Source organism: Bombus bifarius, unplaced genomic scaffold (genome assembly GCF_011952205.1).
Source record: "Bombus bifarius isolate JDL3187 unplaced genomic scaffold, Bbif_JDL3187 scf7180000008325, whole genome shotgun sequence".
NCBI lineage: Eukaryota > Metazoa > Arthropoda > Insecta > Hymenoptera > Apidae > Bombus > Bombus bifarius.
The window spans coordinates 285,047-303,989 of record NW_022884593.1 but is presented as its reverse complement, the minus strand read 5'-3'; the positions used below and the strand labels follow the sequence as shown (position 1 = coordinate 303,989).

Genomic DNA, 18,943 nt, shown 5'->3' with positions numbered 1-18,943 from the left:
TTTACTACTGTACTTTGTAAATTCATTGGTAAATAAAGTGCACAGATGTAAGAAGCAATGATTTTACTTGTTACTCCGGTTTCTCCTTCGTTCCTTCGTCACGAAAACCCGTTATCCTCATCCAAATCGCTTCCTTTACCTTCCAAGATTCCCAAAAAGAAACTCGATTCATTTCATTATAGTACAAGTAACTTCCAAGTTTTGTCAAAGAAATATTTCATGACAACTTCTTTTGCTTTTTGTCGCGTAAAATATTATGTAATCGTATCATGCATAGCTGACATCTGAAGAAATTCAAACCCTTAATCTCTGCAGATTCTCACATGGATCCGTTATAACGTAATCATTGATAGCTTCGTGACATCGTTCGGTTTCATCATGGCTCGTTGTTCGCGCAATTTACCAACTGATACACCGATACAACGGTACCTCGATACAAAACGTTCGTTGATCCACCGGCGCATTTCCTTCGGTTAAGGCGTCGCGTCGCAGTAACGAGACTTGACCGAAGGAGAGAGCAGCCTCTTGAAGGAAATAAGGCGATGAACAAATGAATTTTTGTGTACGAATATTCTCTATGCCTAGCTATATGTTGCTATATATCAGCTTTCATTGTCGTTGTACACACGATGGATACTAAGAGATACCAGTTTATCATGCCAAGGTGATCCAGTTGATATTCGAGAAGTAAAAATAATGTTCAGGTAGCAGATGTTTTATCTGAGAAGGAAGACCAATATTGATTGCGCGAGTAAAAATGATGGGAACTCTAGGCCCAGAAATTATATCTGATTATTACAATTATAGCTGACTATTATTTGGAACGTTAGAACAGAAATACTATTGCTATGGAAATTCGAATCGAACAATGTTTACTCTGTTCTCCTTGATATCGATAGCGTGGCTAAGTCTGAAACAGAATTTTGATTTATCTGCGTCAAGAGATATCGTTTCGTATAAACACAACATTGATAATATCCATATATGAATGTTTCATTTTAAAAAGAAAAATTACTAATCGTAGCGAAGAAATAAGATTATTTTTAATTTTACCCTTTTCCTTACGATGAGTACATATATGTTTGAAAATTTCTAATAAACTAAAAGGCTGCCTAATTATTTTGTAAATTTACGATGAAATGGAAAGTTACATTCCACCGTATAACCATTGAACTTGAAATACAAGATATCTTTCTCTTGGCGATTTAGCAAAACTACAGGTTGTTTCACGAAGCTCGAGAAGAGCGGCAGGTGAAAGTGACCGATTCCGAATAATTCGGAAGTTCTTGTCAAAACATTTCGCATTAAATCAATAATTGATTGTTAACGATGTTGATCGCTCGAAAAATTTTTGTGACGTTAAAGTGTGGGGAAGGGAAGAAGTAAAAGATCATTAGCACCGAGTTTTCGTAATGATCTTTCCAAGAAAACCGCCCCCTCTTAACAAATCCCGTGACGTTAATAATAATTATTATATTACTCATATTTTTATTATCTTATTTTGAGCACGTTTTAGTAATCTAAAAATAAACCAATTAACTTTTTGGCATTTATCTTCTTAGTTCAGATACATTCCACCTTAACTCCTTGAAATACCATTTTTGATGATATGAAGTAATTACAATATCACAATTCGATTAAAAAAAATTTTTTTTTTTAACTTTAAGATTTCTTTAAGAAAAGAAATGATTATTTGTAGAAAACAAAGATAGTAAAATACTCACCATTTTTATTTTGTAATTTGGAACAAATAGACAGCTAAAGTATGTTTTAGGAGTGAGCGAAACCGTTAACATTCGAGATACATATTTGAGTAGAAAGGATCTTGATAATCGTTGTCCAAGTTGTCGTTTGCTTCTCTAGATAATTACTAAATAGGCAAATATGAAAACGTACAGATGTTAGGACTTTGGAACCACTTTTTGACTCTGTATGCTTTTATATATATTTCACTGTATATGCATTCTATTGTATGAATAATTTAAATGATTTATAATCTAAATACACTAATTTTGTAGATTGTGAATTTTCATCTTTAATTTAAAAATTAAAATGAGTGTACCGTCAATTTTGAAAAATCGATTAGAAATTTAGCAATTTGCATATGTATATACACATGTAAGTACATATTTTGTACAGAGGGTTATCAAGTCTTTGAGTTTGCGTCGCGTCGGTAGATACATTTGAGATAGAGATACTCGCCCATAGATGGTGTTTCTGTATCGGAAACTTGGTAGGTTTAATTTGTAATGAAGTTTAATTTCGTAAAACAATTATAAATTACCAAATATTTTTCGAAAAGAAAACAATAAAAAAAAAAAAACAAAAAAATATTATCTTTTTTCAGAATACATAGGTATTACAGGCTACATTTCGTACTATGAAGTACGCTTTGTAGGATTACTTTTATGAGGCATATTCGTGTTTTCATCGCACGTGCGCCAATCCTTGAGCGCCATAAGCGATAAAAGAAAATTTAGTATGTCCTGTCTGCTCCAAAGGAAACAATAAAAGTGTACAATAGCTCGTAGTGTTGTTTACCTTTCATTTATTCATTAATTCATGTACGACTCATTACGAGGATCAACAGGTTGCATGGGTAATGAAGTGGCAGCGCTGATCTGGCATTGTTCCACACTTGTTTCTCTGCAACATGTGATTTATCCCTTGCTATGATCGAAACTGACGAAGGTTTTTTGACGAAAGTATTTTTTCAAAGAGCAAAATTTTAATAATCAAGCGATATGATAATATGAGATACGCGATTTGCATCGAAAATGATAGTTTTAGAGTATCTTGTATCCTGAAACAGTAGGAGTCAAAAGTGTAAAAAATGTAAATTACGGAATTTTTCCTCCTTCGTGTTCTATAAGCACGGATCGTTAATAACGTTTCCATTTCTCTACTTTTTTCGTCTTTTGTAGAAAGAAGTACTACTGACCTAGATCTGGAGTGACGTCCTTTCACCCGGCATTCGATAAGTTTTGCTATCTTCCTACGCTTATGCTACGAAACTCATTCGTGTGAACTGGATTCTCTCTGTAATTCGAATTACAATCACGCGTGTAAGTACATGTACGCGAATTATCTTCAAGTACAGACGAACGTACATTTTCCAGTGTGCGTACATACGTGTATGGTCGAAAAACGAAATAAATCGTTTCGATTGTGTAAGCTGGAGTATTATAATGCTCCATCTACATTTCATGCACGTAATTCGAAGATTCACTTGAATCTCGTAACTTTCTACCCGAAGAAGAATAACACAGTCTGATGGATTGCAAATCAATGATCTCCGGTAATTTCCCGTAATACATGTATTGTCCTCTTGCAACTTTGATGGTAGCAAAGGAGGGAAGAATTCGGAATACTGAAATTAAAAATATAGCAAGTAATTATTTCTATAGAGACAGGTGGGACAACACTGCCTTCCTTAATTAAAATGTCTTATCTGGTATTTTTTCAGATTTCAACATATGTACATTGAAATATTTCAAGTTCCACGTGTATTTTATCTTTTAAGTAAAATTATATATTACACAGGCTGTCATAAAATAATAATTAAATATTTTAAATTCAATGAAGAAAAATCAAAAGATGTTACAAAGAAAATGATAAAATTTAAATTTCCTTTAGGTGTGGTAAATAGGACATTTCAACTAAAGAGGGCAAAATATTAACGAAGACCATTGCAAAATAAACGATAATAATATCGATGTTAAGAAATAAAGAAAAAGATATTAATTAGGATAACTACTTTCTTTAACTATTCTCTTTGAATCTAAATATTTTTTCAACGAATTAAAAATTTATATTAAGGAATTAAGCATTGCAATTGAATTGAATGTGAAGGTATGCAAGAGTAACAACAAATCCCTTGGTTCATCATTTTCCTAAATGGAGATTACAATTTTTGCAATTTTCTTTCTATACCCTTCATGCTCTATATATGTACATACACATATAGCCAATGCAGTCAACCGCGTGCTAACGCGGTATAAAATGATAGGATAGATAAAAAGACAGGAAGAGAGAGGAACTTTCACCATAAAACCCAGCGCAGGCTTTTTCTACGGTATTAGGGATCTATAGCATATTCATCTCGTGAGATACTATACTATAGTAAATCCAGTAGTGTATAGGAAGTGGGTTCTTTTGGCGCTACTTCAGCTTCAATCTCATCATTTCCTTCGTTATTATCTGATTCTTCACTGTCTGAATTTATCTTTTGGACTACATATTTTCACAACAAATCGTATGTATTTATATTTAATAAAGCCCACGTATATTGGTATTATATATGGTATATATATTATACGGTATATGAAAAAACACATCAACAGAGAAATCTAAAAAATATTTCTTTACAAAACTGTGAATCAGTAGTCAAATCAGTGATTTAAATGCAATGGTACGATACGAGGACGGGGACTGTGTAGGTGGGGAATAAAGAAACACTCTTACAATACCTTCCAAGAGGGTTTCTGACTACGTGACTGAGCACAGTTTAAAGTCACGCAAAGCATCGCGGGTCTTGCAATTTAGTCAGTGAACACCAGTCGATCAATTGACACAGAGGTGGATAGATAAAGTAAAATATAATTTTTCGAATCCACGTATCTTTGCACCGTTTCTCGCATCTAAGAAAGGCAACAATCTCAGAAAGTGTGTTCAAAAGGTAAAGAGATAGTAACCGTTTCAAAAGTCCGTTTCGCGCGTTACTTTAAATTAAACGATTCGTCCGTAACATAGTGGAAAAGTGGAAAGTCATTTTTTATTGAAGATAAAATGGACTAAAATAAATATAAATAAATTTTATACTAAAATAGATAAAAAGGATAATTGCTTCCGTGATAAAATGGCGATCAAAAGTGTTGGGAAAGGAGAGTGTAAAATCAAACTTAACAAACGTAACAATTATTAAAAAAACAACGTACTTACGTAGTAGTTTATAATCTATAAGTGATATTTTTCATTTTATCATATAAAATTAAATTAACTGATTCTCTTAAAGTTTGAATCAAAATCCTAAAAGCCCAAAGTTGCGTGTTTCTTTTCTCAATGTTTCCTAATATGTATACGTATATTTCTTACACTTAAGTTTCCATATTCGTCAAAGTTAGCTTTTGCCCAGTTAGTCAACCGTAGATTTGATCAAATAGTAACGGTTTCAACGCCGCCACACGAAATAAACCTTTTTTTAAATCAACGATAACAGAGAATCGAAGCTTTGCTACCTTTTATTCGTACAAAATCGTCCAAACATGCAAACAAAATTTTTCAATTGTAACATAACATCAATTTTATAAATTAAAATTGATATAAAAGAAAGAAGAGAAAAAGAACCGGAAATGCGGGAAGCCGATCGTTTGATGCACTTTTTATATTCACGACTCAGGCAAAATGATTCCTCTCTGCGAATAATCAATCCGATAAATATTCAACCAGAAGTGTCCGACGATCATAGAATAAATTGTATAAATGATACATCCTTGCTTGGTCCCCGTTAAGGAAGCGTTTGCTCGCGCGGTTGGTGCATTGACCGGAGTTAACAACACCAGTAACCGCAAATCGGCTTGCTTCCACTACTCGCGTAGGAATACCGTAATGCGCATTTCTATCCATTATTGAATCTTATTAAACCAGCAATTTCTACTTCTCATAGAAGCGGAGAATAAGCAAAAGAATCGGTCCTTTATTGAGCGTCCAACGGTGGTTAAAAAGCGAACACGCAATACTTTGGAAAAAGGTGAATCATGGATGCAATAAGACTTGAATACGTAGCGTGAACTGCAATTAATGTTGAAAGAGCTATTTAGATCCGGGGAATGAAGAAACATTGCATACTTTATGTCGTAATTATTTGGTGAATGTCCAGTTTGGGTAATGTAATTACTTTCTAAAGCATTCCGGATTATATGTATGGAAAAACAGATTCTTCAATAATTTTGATTTGTTTCTTATAATGGATTTAGTCCCACTCTATTTTTTTTTTTCTTTTCTTTTTAGACAATTTCAGTCCAATCGTATTTTTTTTTTTTTTTTTGTATCGTTAACAGGTGAAGAATTTGCAATAATAAGGAAGCAGCCGTGATATTCAATATTATTTATTGGAAGCGAAAGAAAGATAGTATAGGTTTCATATTCAAAAATGCAAAAGTTTGTTACTACGAATATTAATTGACTATCAATTTATAGCACGTTTAAAAAATAACTTGATTCTGACTGATTTTGAGTTGACTTCTATTGGTTCAGCCAAATTATCGAAAAATGCAACTACCTGCATATTGCCACAACCTCTTCGAATTTTTCGTTTCAATCTTTCCTTTAAAGCATTGAACATCTTTTTGTTTGTTAAAACAAAAGCATTAAAATTTGAAGACTAAAGGATTAAATTAGCAATATCTCTTGTGGTTCAAGAATATAAATGCAGCTACCGGAATGGACCATCGTAATATACGACCTTCTACTTTTTACGGGGATGGCGATTATTTACATAAGCGAAGCTATTATTTTGACGTTTATTCCGCGACGTTATCGCGTGAAGTCTGTGAAAGGTGAGATCGCCCTAATAACGGGAGGTGCGGGAGGAATTGGACGATTGATTGCAATTAAACTGGCAAATCTTGGAACACACGTTGTTATCTGGGATATTAATAAAACTGGTAAGTCGTAATATTCTTTAATATTAAAAAAGAGAAAAATATTAATTATTTATGTCTTCATGAACGTTCAGGACTTAAGGATACAGTCCAAGAGATTAGACGCAGTGGAGGAAAATGTTGGGGTTACTATTGCGACATCACCAGTAGGGAAGAAGTTTACAGAATGGCAAAGATAGTGCAGATCGAAGTTGGCTCGGTAAGTAAAATTGCTAAATAAATAATAAATAATAAACAATAAATTATAATTTATCTATCATGATTTGATATTTAGGTAACATTATTAATAAATAATGCAGGTTACGTATATGGAAAAACGCTTTGGGAATTACCAGATGACGAGATTATACGTACTTACAAAGTGAACATTCTATCCCACTATTGGGTAAGTTAAAATGAACGATGCTAAATTAAAAATGAATAAAGCCAATTCAAACAATATTTACATTCAACAGATTACCAAAGCATTCATGAGGGATATGATGAAAAATAATCACGGTCATATTGTAACTGTAGCAAGCGTGGCAGGACTTCTAGGGACCTATAATTGTACTGATTATTCGGCGACTAAATTTGCGGCTATCGGTTACCATGAGAGTCTCTTCACTGAACTGAAAGTAAGAAGACTTGTCTTATAATTATCCTTTGTTAGTCTCTTTTATACATAAGTATTTTGCAATGTTCCTAGGCTCACGAGTACGACGGAATTCACACCACTTTAGTTTGCCCCTATTTTATAAATACGGGTATGTTTCACGGGGTAAAGCCAAGGTATGCAATAGGCTCCATAAAACCGTAACTTTTATGATTTAATAAATCTATAATAAATTTATAATTTATAGACTGATGCCAATGTTAGAACCTGAGTATGTTGCGCAAGAAGTTGTATCTGGAATATTATTAAATCAAGTAATCATTGTATTACCTGGATCAGTTAGATACCTCCTGCCACTGAAATGGTAAATCGTTCGAATTTTCTCTATACCTAACTAAACTTGTATAAAAAATTGATTATAATATTATTTCTTTAAAAGCTTATTGCCAGCAAAATTATGCTGGGCATTAATGTATCATATCATACAAGGACCACAGTCTATGATGATGTTCAAAGGAAGGGGGGAAATACAAGCATTGAAGAATAACAATAACGTTGCGATAATGCTCAAAGAAACTGTACATTAATATATAGAAATTCAACCGTATTTGTGTTAAGTAGAGATTAGCATGACATGAATTTCATTCATTAATACCAAGTCTGAATATTTATTTGTAAATTATTTTCGGTGACTTTCTTTAATTTTTAAATGTCACGTATATTTGTAATATAATGTAAAACAAGTTCACAATAAATCGTAAAAATAATGTAACCCCTGACCAAGTTCCCATATAGATATACCTGTACCCAACTCTGCTGCAAGATCCAGTCGATGTAAAATAGAATATAATGTGGGATAAAAGATAATTCCACTGCCCCCTGATGACCTGAAATACATCCCTAAATTTTATCTTATACCGAATCAGTTTCACCTAAACTATAAATTCTCTTATGATCCTATATCTTACTTTGATTCAAAAAAGTGTTCTTTGCTGTTATCGTCCCATTGAATTTTCCCCTTAAAGGATTCGAGAATTTTCAGGTAATCTGAACCCAGGATGGCTCCCCCACCTTCAGGTGTGTAATTGTATCCATATAGATTAAGACCTAACAATATTTGAGCCCTTTTAGGGCCCATCTCAGGTACTAATAATTCTACACATTCCCTCGCCCAATCAAGTGGGCTATTAGGACCAGGTCGTTGAATACTTGAATAGTCATAAGTCATTAAAGAGAATGCTTTTAAATATGGCGATAATTGATCAAATTGATCTTTGTTAAATAATTGCACATTTGGGCTGAAAAATTGAACAATAAATAACATATACAGTGTCGTGATATTCTTTTTTATAATGTCTTGTGGCTTTTGAACTTAAATATTCTATAATCTGCTTATAATAAGCGTAATATAACAGGAGTTACCCTCTTGAAGGTGGCACTGCTAAAATTGTATCCAAATTATTGTTCTTCAATTGATGAGCAATAAACTGGATCAATGCTACAACAATCTGTGTATCTACACCTGTTAATACGAACTGGTTCCATATCTCCAATACGTACCCGTCAAAGTGGAAATTCTGAGACATTGTACCATAACTGTTACACGTTACCGATAACATTTAATGTAACATATATGTTTTTATGGGTACCTTCGCTGTATCCACAAGTGCTGAAATTAGTGTAGTTTGTTTATGCGTATCACTATATAATCCAACAATATCACTGACTGACCAATGTTCAAACAATACTCTTGGTAAAACTATAAAATATAATTATGAATTTACATATGTATGTTTATTTAAAAGAAACGTGGATTATATATTATATTGGAAAGTTGGCATACTTTTTACATGATGATTTTCATTATTTGTTGCTTTCATCTCCTTCAGCCATTTCTTCTGAACATCATGGGTTGATAATTTATATGTCGATGCGTTGCCTTCTGGAAATGCCAACCATACTGGCGATACCATTGTAAATTTTCCATGAAATATTTTGGAAACCTCAATTCCATTATTATTCCACTAAGGAAAACACATATATAAGGAAAACACATATTTTCATCGATACACTTATTTTATGTATTGTCAAAATCTATTATTAAAATTTACATATAAAGTATATTATATCTGTACCACAAAAATTAACAAACTTACCGGTGTAATATATCCTAAAACTTCTCCTGTGAATCGTCTACGAGTTGTATTAGAAAAATAAAATCCCGATTCTCGAATAATATCATGTGTCTTAGGGTTTTTTACCACTAAGACTCGGCTAAATACATCTTGTCCCACGGGACCTTTCTGTACAATGCCAATATGTATAAAATTAGACCACAAATACACAGTCCGTAAAATTCTTATAATATTTTTTTCTCTACCTTAATTTCAATTTTTCCTTTACTTTTCTTGTTATTTCTATCTTTGGGTGGTGACAACGTACAATTTGATAATTCAATAAATAACAATACGCTAATTATTAATGTAAAAACATTCATAATAATTATATTTTAGCATGAACTTATTGAGAACATAAATTATTTCTACTTAGAATACGTGAATGATACGTAGAACATCATTTAAATTATTTTGCTCATACTGACATCCGTGGAGAAATGAGAGTGCTCACGCATATTGTTCTAGTTGTTCTACGGTACATGTGCTGCACCACGCAGCCAAGTGTTGAAGTTGTTCGATGCTAGCATCAGAGAGCATTGTTTTAATGTAAGCATGTAAACAAAAGGCAGTCGCTGGGTACTTTGAAAGCAAAGGTGTTGCTCGTAAGCAATCTATTTTAAGCATTTCTGTATTAAGTTTCCAATCTTAATATATATAAAATTTTAACTTAGATTAAGATTAGAAGAATTAATAAGTTTTACTTTTTAAAAAAAGTATGATGTATCAAAGTCGTGGATCGTAAATTAGCCAGGATGTCAAATCTTGTCTGTAAAATTAATTTACTTTTCTATTTTTATTATTTTTGTAAACAAACACACGTGCAAAGCAGATACACCATGTCACATTTTATTCGCAGTCTATCAACTGTTGAAATTATTATTAAAATGAAATTTAGGTTTCATTATAACAAAAACATTATTGCAAGGAAAGTAAATCTAATGTTAAACCTAAAAAGTTATATCGTGTATAGCCCTTTGACTACTATTGGCGCCTAAAGGCGCTTAAAAATATTGCTCTTATGGTACTGTAAGCACCTACAGGTGCTTAACCAAGATCGGTTTACTGACACGAAAGGCGCCTATAGGCGCTCGGGAAATTTTATCGATCATAATTCCGGCAGATCTTATTTCAATCAGACGTAATTAAATGTTAATTCAGCAATTACACATTCCGTTAGTAATATATTAACTGTGCATAATACATTTATCTTATAGAACTATGTAATTGCAAGAAACTCATATTTTAGTAAATTTCATTTATATTTAATAAAACAAATTTTACAAAAATACAACTCAGGTAGAACACATGAATGTACATCAGAAAGTAGAAGTACTGATAGTGAGCCTTTTCATTTGACACAAAGGCATTTTCATTTTTCGTTTCCATACTTAAAAAATGCAGCAATTCGGAAAAACACAAGGCGCAAATGTGTAGTGTGTAGAAAACATAATAGAAGAAGTGCGACACATTACAAATGCATGAAATATTATATAGCATTATATATTTACCCATGTTACGAATTGTGTCACACTTTACTGGATCATTAGATATATTGTTAAAAAAGTTTAATGTTAATGTTAAATTTGTAGTATATACACTAACAATTGAATTCAGAATACAAAGAAACAAATAATATTATTTTAATGTAGTGAAATTCTGTGTTTTGATTACATGAACATACTTTCTCAGAAATGCACGCCTAACGAAAAGTTTTACCGTTCTCGGTGTCCGTCGTGCCTGATTTCCTACCCTATGGTACGGCTGGTGTGTCTCAAAGTCTGCCGCAGTCAAAGGGACAGAGAATATATTAAAATTACTGCGTCATTTCAGTGATTCATTATGTGTTGTGTGAAAGATTTTCTTCTCTTCTCTAAAAAAATGTGATAAAGAATTCCTCTTTTTGAGACAGCTAAGTTCAATTATCGCTGTTACCTATCTCGGATAGAAAAGCATGAACTTTTTCATAGAATGTAATTACAATGAATTCCTTACAATGCAATAGACTTGTGTAACGTGGAACTAAATAGGTTCTTGTATATGCTAAGGTGGAACTCATTCAGCGCTTGGTCGCTGAGGGCAGCACTAATCTGGTAACAATCGGAACCATAAGCGTGAGCACTCTCATTTCCTTTCTGCTGATATTGTTAATAGAATGATAGAATGATAGAATGCGCTACTGTGAATCTGCATGCACATAATCATGTGTATACATATGTACATATATGTTAGCTTGAGCAGGTTTGAATAAAATGATATTTTTGTTACTAGATTAATGCATAAAGATAAATACATATAATATAAAATTAATCAGTAGATACAGAATTATGTATTGATATAAAATTTGCATTAATCGGATTAAATCTTGTTTTTAATTGGATTAATTCATTTTATGTAAACTTTAATATATAGTTATTATTCTCGTTAGTTATTACAGCTATTTTTTTCGTTAAATAGGAATAGGTTTTAATCGGATGGTTATCCAATGTACAATAAGTAAACAAATATAGATGATTGGAAATTGCTGCTTTGATACATTTTTAAGCCTTTTTTTTACCACGTGACCACATGATATGTATTTTGATGTAATATGGCGCCTTTAATTGTCACAGTGTAATAAAATTTCTAAAAGGATGTAAAATTCTTTTAAATGTTAAACTTGAAACTTAACACAGAATGCCGGTTGATATAAATCGATTAACGGAAGGTTGGCTAGAATTGGAAAGTGACCCAGGTATAAAATAATAGCCTCAAGAGTATGTTATTTTAATAACTATTATCATTAAATTATCTGTATGCATTATTAAAATATAGTTTGTTTTGACATAATATACTATATATCTCACAATATAAATATAAAAATGGATGTACATTACATAAGAAAATGTTAGTTGAAACAATTTGGTTTTATTTTAATACATTTATATGCCGTCACTGTATCTATATTGTGTTTTAACTTTATTGTAGTCAATGGAAAAGCATTTCTGTTCTTCTACGACATTTAAGTTATAGTATATTTAAAAGATTTATATTGATACGTATTTTATATTATTAGGTTTATTTACATTGCTATTGGAGGATTTTGGAGTAAAAGGTGTACAAGTAGAAGAAATATATGATCTACAAAAATCGTTGGAAGGTCCAGTGTATGGTTTCATATTCCTATTTCGTTGGATAGAAGAAAGAAGGTCCAGACGTAAAGTTGTAGAACAAGATGAAAGTTTTGTGAAAGATGAAGAAATTGTTAACAATATATTTTTTGCACAACAGGTGCTATAATTTTTATACAAATACTTTATATGTAATACTACATATAGTATTTACATGCAAGAATCTGTTTTTGAGTAACCTATCGTTTTATAGGTTGTGCCCAACAGTTGTGCAACACATGCACTACTCTCTGTATTACTTAATTGTCCAAATATTCATTTGGGTACAACTTTATCCAGGTTGAAGATGCATACATCTGGTATGTGTCCAGAAAATAAAGGATGGGCAATTGGTAACACACCTGAATTGGCTTGCGCTCATAATTCTCATGCAATGCCACAAGCCAAAAGACGGCAAGATAAAAATACTGGAGTCTCAACTGGTAGGTTTACTGGAGAAGCTTTTCATTTTGTTAGTTATGTACCAATTAATGGTAGATTATTTGAGTTGGATGGTTTAAAACCATACCCTATGGATCACGGTCCATGGAAAGAACACGAAGAGTGGACTGAACAATTTAGAAGAGTAATTACCGATCGTTTGGGAATGGCAACAGGGGAACAATTGCAAGATATAAGATTTAACTTAATGGCTGTTGTTCCTGATAGAAGACTTGCTATTTCACATAAATTAACTATGTTGAAGACTAATAGACAGATAGTATTAGAGGCATTGCAACAACTTGTTAAACTAAGTCATCAAGATGGGACAGAGAAAAATTCGAATGATACCGAGAAATCGGATAAGTCATACGAGAAAAAGAACAAACCTGAAGAGGAAAATGGCTTGTCTAATAAATCAGAGATTGATGAAACTACATCAGCACCAGCTATTACAGTTGAAAGAAGTAGCGATTCTACTATAGATACCGAAGAACCAGCTTCAAGCATAACTTCCGGAAAGACTGAATCAAAGTAGGCAAAAACTAAACTAAATAACGTTCATATTTACGAAGTACTTTATTTTTCAAGCAAAGTTATAGTATAATATATACATAAACGTTTCAGTGGTATGGAGAAAGTAGTAATGTGTGCACTGGATTATGCTACGCCTCTCAGAATCCAAACTTCACCAGCACACAGCTCCTCCAGTACTGATACATCTTCTGAGATTGGATCCGCATTTAATTCTCCAACGCAAGGTAAGTAAAAAGATATTCCTATTTTATGTTGTCTTGCAGAGACTTTTTATTGTACAAACTTTCTTAGTTTGACAAAATATTAAGTCATTTGGACATGTCATTCTTATAGATTTGATTTGTGAATTATCTGAAGCAGAATAACAAATATAGTAATGCGAATCAGACGTGATATCTTTTGTTTTTCCATGTTCGGTACATATATTTTTATTTGGTACATTTATTTTAATTATATTATCTGTACTTCCAGTTGAATTTGTACTTCCCTTATTTTTATTTTCTATACATTTATTATAACTTTCTGTGTCACATGTTCTCGCATATGTATTAAATGCTGTGAACAAAGGACATGAATATTCTATTACAGAAGCCATTTCAGGTTCACATGTATAATACTTAGCGCAGTTGGTAATATTTGGCATTCGAATATTTTTTATACACGGAATAAACTGAACATATTGTTGATTCAATTGATAAGCCAATGATTTATATCTTTCAATAGTCAAGTATTGCTTGTTCCCCAATTTATCGGTAATTAGGATTATAGTGTTTTCATTCTTCACGTTATCAAATACCGACGAATATTTCGTATTTAATACTGTATCATCAACATTATTTTTTAAAGTTGTACTACTTTCAGTTGTGTTATGCAATTTCATACCAGTTATAATAGTATTTTGTAAATTATTGTTTTGTTGAATATAGTTTTGTACAAGATAATTGTTTAATGGTAGGTTTGTAACAAGTCTAGAAGGCGTAGATGATGATGATGTAGATGATGCTAAAAGTTCCAGTGGAATAGTAATTTTTTTGTAAAGTAACAGATGATGTATTAATTGATTCAACATTGAATAGTATTTCTTATCATCTTGTGTTTGTAAATGACCATTCTTCTCTTTATTATTAATTTCGGAAGCATTGTCCACGTTTGATTCGTGTTCCATTATTTCTGCAAATTCAATCAAAGGATATGGAGTCACCGTTTCTTGATCAGAATAATCAGGGATGCTATCAGTAGTATATGAGGAATCGATAAGTTCAGAAAGATTCCATGGAACTTCTGTTAATCCAACATAACTTGTTTCGTTTGGATCGATCAATTCAGGGATATCGTATCTGTTTGTTATAACAGACGATTCTGTCGATAATGTGTCGCATTCCCAAGAATCGCCAGGAAGAACACATATTCTTAAGTACGGCTGGAATATCTAACGATAGAAAAGTGTTACAAATTTCTGAAAATCGTAGGCACGTTCCTGTTAACTATATTGACGCAATGATCTTACCAAGCCCTCGGTACATTTACTGGGCACCCAAACGTAACCGCCACCAGGCAAATTTACGCAATTGTAAAATACGGTGCAACTAGTGGAATGTGGTTTCTTCGATTCTGGACATTTCGATGACTCGATCACGATTAGAATAGAATAGAAAATAAAAGCTACCAGTTTCATTTCGTTGTACTGTCGCGCGTGCTGTTGTATAGCAGACTAAAATTCTTTTAGTTCGGTAGGTGGTATTATTTGACTTTCGCACATTCCCCCGTATTTCGTCTCCTTTGACACCTTTGAGGTACCGTTATTCGACCTATCCTTTCTGAACGTTTTCGTACCGTTTATCGTTATACGATCGCAAGTAGGAAAAATGTTATAACAGCATTGCTTTCATGTAATAAGACTGAAACAGCTACCTCTTTGTGGTAAATAAATTAGTTTATTTATTATATATGAAGCTTTGATTTATAGCATGGGGATGGAATTCTGGCCAGAGCAGTCCAACATCGACGAAAGATTTCAAAAAGTTTGTTGTAATTAGAGTATCTGGGGATGAAAAGAATGAGGCAGGTTTAAGTACGTATATAGAGCCTATTGTTTCATTATGTCTTGTTAGTGTGGTGTCTTCTTATACTGTATGGTAACAATACATGAAATCTATATCCATAAGTAGGTCGTTCTCTTGGGAACATTAATATAAATGGAAAAAGATTAGTTTCCGACAGCGGGCACTTACATAAGAAGGTCTGCTTGTCGGGAGAAGTTAGAATACCTCATGCCAGAGTAAAGACTAGTAACGGAGACACGGTTACCGAAGAAAAGAAGGTTGAAAAAATCGATCCGAAATTATGTACGAAATACCCGGAGTTGTTTGAACCGCATACGTTCGCGCCCAAAGATCTTCTAGCATTATTGAAGAATTTAGAACACGAAATTAGTATTTGTGAGACTAGCTTGAAAGACGAAAACGATAAGAGGAACAAGTACAAGGTAAATACGCTTTAAAACGTCTATCTATGTTTTGCTTAAAATTTAAAACACGAGATAATATAAGAGTACTTTGTTCTTTGTTTTAGATTGACGATTGTCGTAGAACACATAACTACGACGAATTTATCTGTACCTTCCTTTCGATGCTTGCTCAACAAGGCAAATTAGCGGAATTGGTCCAACAACATTTGACTTTAAAGAAACACACTTCCGTATCAGTGAATAGGGTTCATAGGTAAGGAATTTTATTACGATTTCGATTTTACGCGACAGATTGTTTAATACAGGGATTATTTATAGATCTTCAAAGAAGACCGACACTCGTCCAAACTCATCACGTAGACGTCGAGGTAGAACAAAGTGTAAAAAACGAAAATAATCTTGGTAATTGAATCGAAATGGTAATAATGGAGCTGTTATCCCACCTATCGAATCGTCAATAAATTGTTGCAAGGACACAATTTCAAAACGACAACAAGCATGTAAAAAGATTATACTATTGTTGAAGAAAAATAGAGATTGTGTTTCACTCTTCGTAATACTTACGCAGCATCAAGAGCGCCGAACTATCAGTACTTCTTTTATTTTCTTACGCAGATATTCTTTAGACAATGGTAGATCGACAGCAGTGTTGATTATAATTCTACTTTTTCCATTTGGACTTCAATTTTTGTCACAATTGACAATTATACTTTAGAACTGTACAAATTAACTTTATGATATATTTTTTATATTTCTTTCATATTAATGCGCGGTTTCTACTGTCACACTATGTTTATAGATACTATGAACCTATTGCGTACTCTTTGCAGTGTGTATTAGTAATCTTTATCTCTGCATCTATTATGTTTCATAAGAAATATATGGTTTCTTAGATACGAACACTGTTCTTTATTTTGTGTCATGTATTATGTTTCTTTTAAATCGCTATTTTAATAAGAAGATTAGGGGCGATGACAAAGGAAGTCGTCACAAATATTGTCAAAAACATTGAAAATATTTATTTCGGTATTCATATACAAGTACACTACACGCTGTGGATATGTCACTTAGATCTAAATACTTATATCTCCGTACAGCCGGAGAAAGAAGGATCAAAATTCGACTTGGAATCATGTTTAATCGTAGACAACGGCCAACCGAGTCTCTAAGTCGCTTTACCATACTGTAAACTGCATAGGAACTGTATTCGAAACGTCCTCAAAGAAGCTATTTCAAGAGTGCAAATATATAAGGGGAGACACGATGGTTCAGAAATGTTGTGAGTTAGAAGTTCCTTCTCCGGCCGATGTTCGTTAACGCCTTCGATATTTGCGCCATAGTTTCATCGGCACGAGTAGCGTGCTTTTTGGCAAAAGAAGAAAAGAAAGAAAGAAAGGTGCAATTATGTACAAATATCGATTCATGGTCGCTGTGTTCGAAGGTAATGTTTTCTCGTGGGCAAGTAATCGTGAGATAAAAGATTATTTGGAATTTGTGAGTAAAAACTTTGCGACGATCACCACATGCGCACGGTTCGTGTGGCATTCTCTCTGTGACCACAAACGTGATCACGAATTAACACAATCGTTATTTACAAAGTACACGGATACCTGATTTTTTCCAAACACCGACTTCTTTCACTTTCTCTCTCTCTCTCTCTCTCTCTCTCTCTCTCACAATGAACGTGCTTTTAACCTCGAGCTGTTAGAAAATCTACAATTTTAATGTGGGCTGCGGGATAGAACATACAGCTTCGTTATTATAGGCACTCGTGGTATGTTACATTAAATCAACTGCGAAACGATGCACATCGTGTGCGACTATCGAGTCGTTGGGTCCGAGTGTTCTACATTTACCTCGATAACGAATTAAGAAAAAGGAGAAAAGAAGAGAAAGAAATTATATTTACATCGATACGTTATAAATGAGCACATTTTTCCGACAATTGATGAAAGAAATATTAAATCTTACACAACTCGTCTCACTACTCGACTCCCTTTTACTCTGAGCAAAACTGTGAAACGTTTGAGCGGCGGCAGCAAAAAGGAAAAACTAATTCATCGAGTATCGTTGTCGGCGATCGTTCGCAGAAAATTATCAACAATAATAATACAAACATGCCGTATAAAATATAGAAAATTCACGCGAGGAAGATAAAAAATACAAACGAAGTGAAAGGAGAGAAAGTAGGGTAAAGGGGGAGCATAGAAGCACGAGGAAGAATACAGATACGAGATCCTTCCGCGAATTACGCCGATTACGATTAATACAGTCTTGTGATGTGTCTTAGAAAACCTTAAGAAACACGCATATGCCGCAGACCTATAACACGTTCGATCTGCTCAGAGATGTGTTCAAATATGATCGAGCTATCGTAATTTTGAGCCTCCAGTCCGTGATCATTTCTCCGACATCATAAACGTCACAGAAAGTAGCGCGATCGCCGCAACCAAATAGTAAATAAGTAACACGCTGTATTGTTTATTCATCTCAAAACTTCGAAGCAATAATTTTTGTTTTCCATGACATAGACGAAACCATGTAAAAATAGTATTTTCGACAGAGAAACACCAGAAATTATGTATCGCGTTCTTCATTTAGATTCTTTATATTCTTAATGCTACATTTATCTTCCTCTGGTCGAAATACTAATTTTTCACGTGGCTCACGTGGCGTATAAGCAGACGATTCATGATAAATAAAGGTTCGTTTTTTCTAAAAATGTAGTAGCTTCAGATTAACGTTTCGTGGCTTATCATACTGACGTACAGCGGGAGGCGTCAACGAACGAGCGGATCGAACGATTCGAGAATAATCTTCCTCTCTTTGCCTTTAATAAATAGTAACGGAAACATCGGGACAACGAATCGGTAGCCATCGTTGAGTCACTCTATCGCTTTGAATTTCATCGTCGTTCG

The 18,943-nt window shown here is 33.3% G+C and overlaps 4 protein-coding genes and 1 long non-coding RNA gene across 8 annotated transcripts; 2 read left to right on the top strand and 3 right to left on the bottom strand.

Annotated features, from left to right (window-relative positions):
- Nucleotides 1–2,531: 2,531 nt before the first annotated feature.
- Nucleotides 2,532–3,033, bottom strand: LOC117212606. Its single transcript, XR_004488497.1, has 2 exons — nt 2,942–3,033; nt 2,532–2,646 (listed from the first exon to the last, which is right to left on the bottom strand). It is a non-coding gene; the product is annotated as an uncharacterized LOC117212606 (long non-coding RNA).
- Nucleotides 3,034–4,500: 1,467 nt separating this feature from the next.
- On the top strand, nt 4,501–7,931 carry LOC117212605 (estradiol 17-beta-dehydrogenase 11). 2 transcript variants are annotated; one of them, XM_033457533.1, is made up of 8 exons: nt 4,501–4,678; nt 6,421–6,665; nt 6,737–6,861; nt 6,937–7,047; nt 7,118–7,279; nt 7,351–7,433; nt 7,505–7,621; nt 7,697–7,931. In XM_033457533.1, the coding sequence occupies exons 2-8, from the start codon at nt 6,428–6,430 to the stop codon at nt 7,842–7,844; spliced, it is 984 nt and encodes a 327-aa protein (XP_033313424.1). In that variant the 5' UTR covers nt 4,501–4,678; nt 6,421–6,427; the 3' UTR covers nt 7,845–7,931. The 2 variants fall into 2 exon arrangements, with proteins under 2 accessions (XP_033313424.1, XP_033313425.1); XM_033457534.1 differs by lacking the exon at nt 4,501–4,678 and having other exon boundaries at nt 6,120–6,665.
- Nucleotides 7,872–9,893, bottom strand: LOC117212604 (chitinase domain-containing protein 1). Of its 2 annotated transcripts, none has more exons than XM_033457531.1 (7): nt 9,638–9,893; nt 9,414–9,560; nt 9,101–9,281; nt 8,907–9,016; nt 8,680–8,834; nt 8,226–8,555; nt 7,872–8,156 (listed from the first exon to the last, which is right to left on the bottom strand). In XM_033457531.1, exons 1-7 carry the CDS (start codon nt 9,752–9,754, stop codon nt 8,003–8,005), a joined length of 1,194 nt encoding a protein of 397 aa, XP_033313422.1. In that variant the 5' UTR covers nt 9,755–9,893; the 3' UTR covers nt 7,872–8,002. The 2 variants fall into 2 exon arrangements, with proteins under 2 accessions (XP_033313422.1, XP_033313423.1); XM_033457532.1 differs by having other exon boundaries at nt 7,901–8,144; nt 9,638–9,891.
- Nucleotides 9,894–11,890: 1,997 nt separating this feature from the next.
- LOC117212601 (ubiquitin carboxyl-terminal hydrolase calypso) lies at nt 11,891–17,421 on the top strand. Of its 2 annotated transcripts, none has more exons than XM_033457523.1 (8): nt 11,891–12,165; nt 12,487–12,701; nt 12,795–13,555; nt 13,649–13,782; nt 15,525–15,629; nt 15,724–16,043; nt 16,130–16,278; nt 16,344–17,421. In XM_033457523.1, exons 1-8 carry the CDS (start codon nt 12,108–12,110, stop codon nt 16,420–16,422), a joined length of 1,821 nt encoding a protein of 606 aa, XP_033313414.1. In that variant the 5' UTR covers nt 11,891–12,107; the 3' UTR covers nt 16,423–17,421. The 2 variants fall into 2 exon arrangements, with proteins under 2 accessions (XP_033313414.1, XP_033313415.1); XM_033457524.1 differs by having other exon boundaries at nt 11,893–12,165; nt 15,727–16,043.
- On the bottom strand, nt 13,782–15,380 carry LOC117212602. Its single transcript, XM_033457525.1, has 2 exons — nt 15,066–15,380; nt 13,782–14,987 (listed from the first exon to the last, which is right to left on the bottom strand). The coding sequence occupies exons 1-2, from the start codon at nt 15,231–15,233 to the stop codon at nt 13,806–13,808; spliced, it is 1,350 nt and encodes a 449-aa protein (XP_033313416.1). The 5' UTR covers nt 15,234–15,380; the 3' UTR covers nt 13,782–13,805.
- Nucleotides 17,422–18,943: the final 1,522 nt, after the last annotated feature.

Bases quoted from the DNA above. Each gene is read 5' to 3' on its own strand.
- LOC117212602 (XM_033457525.1), bottom strand. From the start codon at position 15,233: ATGAAACTGGTAGCTTTTATTTTCTATTCTATTCTAATCGTGATCGAG. The intron at 14,988-15,065 runs GTAAGATCATTG...TTCTATCGTTAG, and splicing joins GTAAATGTACCGAGGGCTTG to ATATTCCAGCCGTACTTAAG.
- LOC117212604 (XM_033457531.1), bottom strand. From the start codon at position 9,754: ATGAATGTTTTTACATTAATAATTAGCGTATTGTTATTTATTGAATTA. The intron at 9,017-9,100 runs GTATGCCAACTT...TATATTTTATAG, and splicing joins TGAAAATCATCATGTAAAAA to TTTTACCAAGAGTATTGTTT. The intron at 8,835-8,906 runs GTACCCATAAAA...ACAATGTCTCAG, and splicing joins CACTTGTGGATACAGCGAAG to AATTTCCACTTTGACGGGTA.
- LOC117212605 (XM_033457533.1), top strand. From the start codon at position 6,428: ATGCAGCTACCGGAATGGACCATCGTAATATACGACCTTCTACTTTTT. The intron at 6,666-6,736 runs GTAAGTCGTAAT...ATGAACGTTCAG, and splicing joins CTGGGATATTAATAAAACTG to GACTTAAGGATACAGTCCAA. The intron at 7,434-7,504 runs GTATGCAATAGG...TATAATTTATAG, and splicing joins TTTCACGGGGTAAAGCCAAG to ACTGATGCCAATGTTAGAAC.
- LOC117212601 (XM_033457523.1), top strand. From the start codon at position 12,108: ATGCCGGTTGATATAAATCGATTAACGGAAGGTTGGCTAGAATTGGAA. The intron at 16,044-16,129 runs GTAAATACGCTT...TCTTTGTTTTAG, and splicing joins ATAAGAGGAACAAGTACAAG to ATTGACGATTGTCGTAGAAC. The intron at 16,279-16,343 runs GTAAGGAATTTT...GATTATTTATAG, and splicing joins TCAGTGAATAGGGTTCATAG to ATCTTCAAAGAAGACCGACA.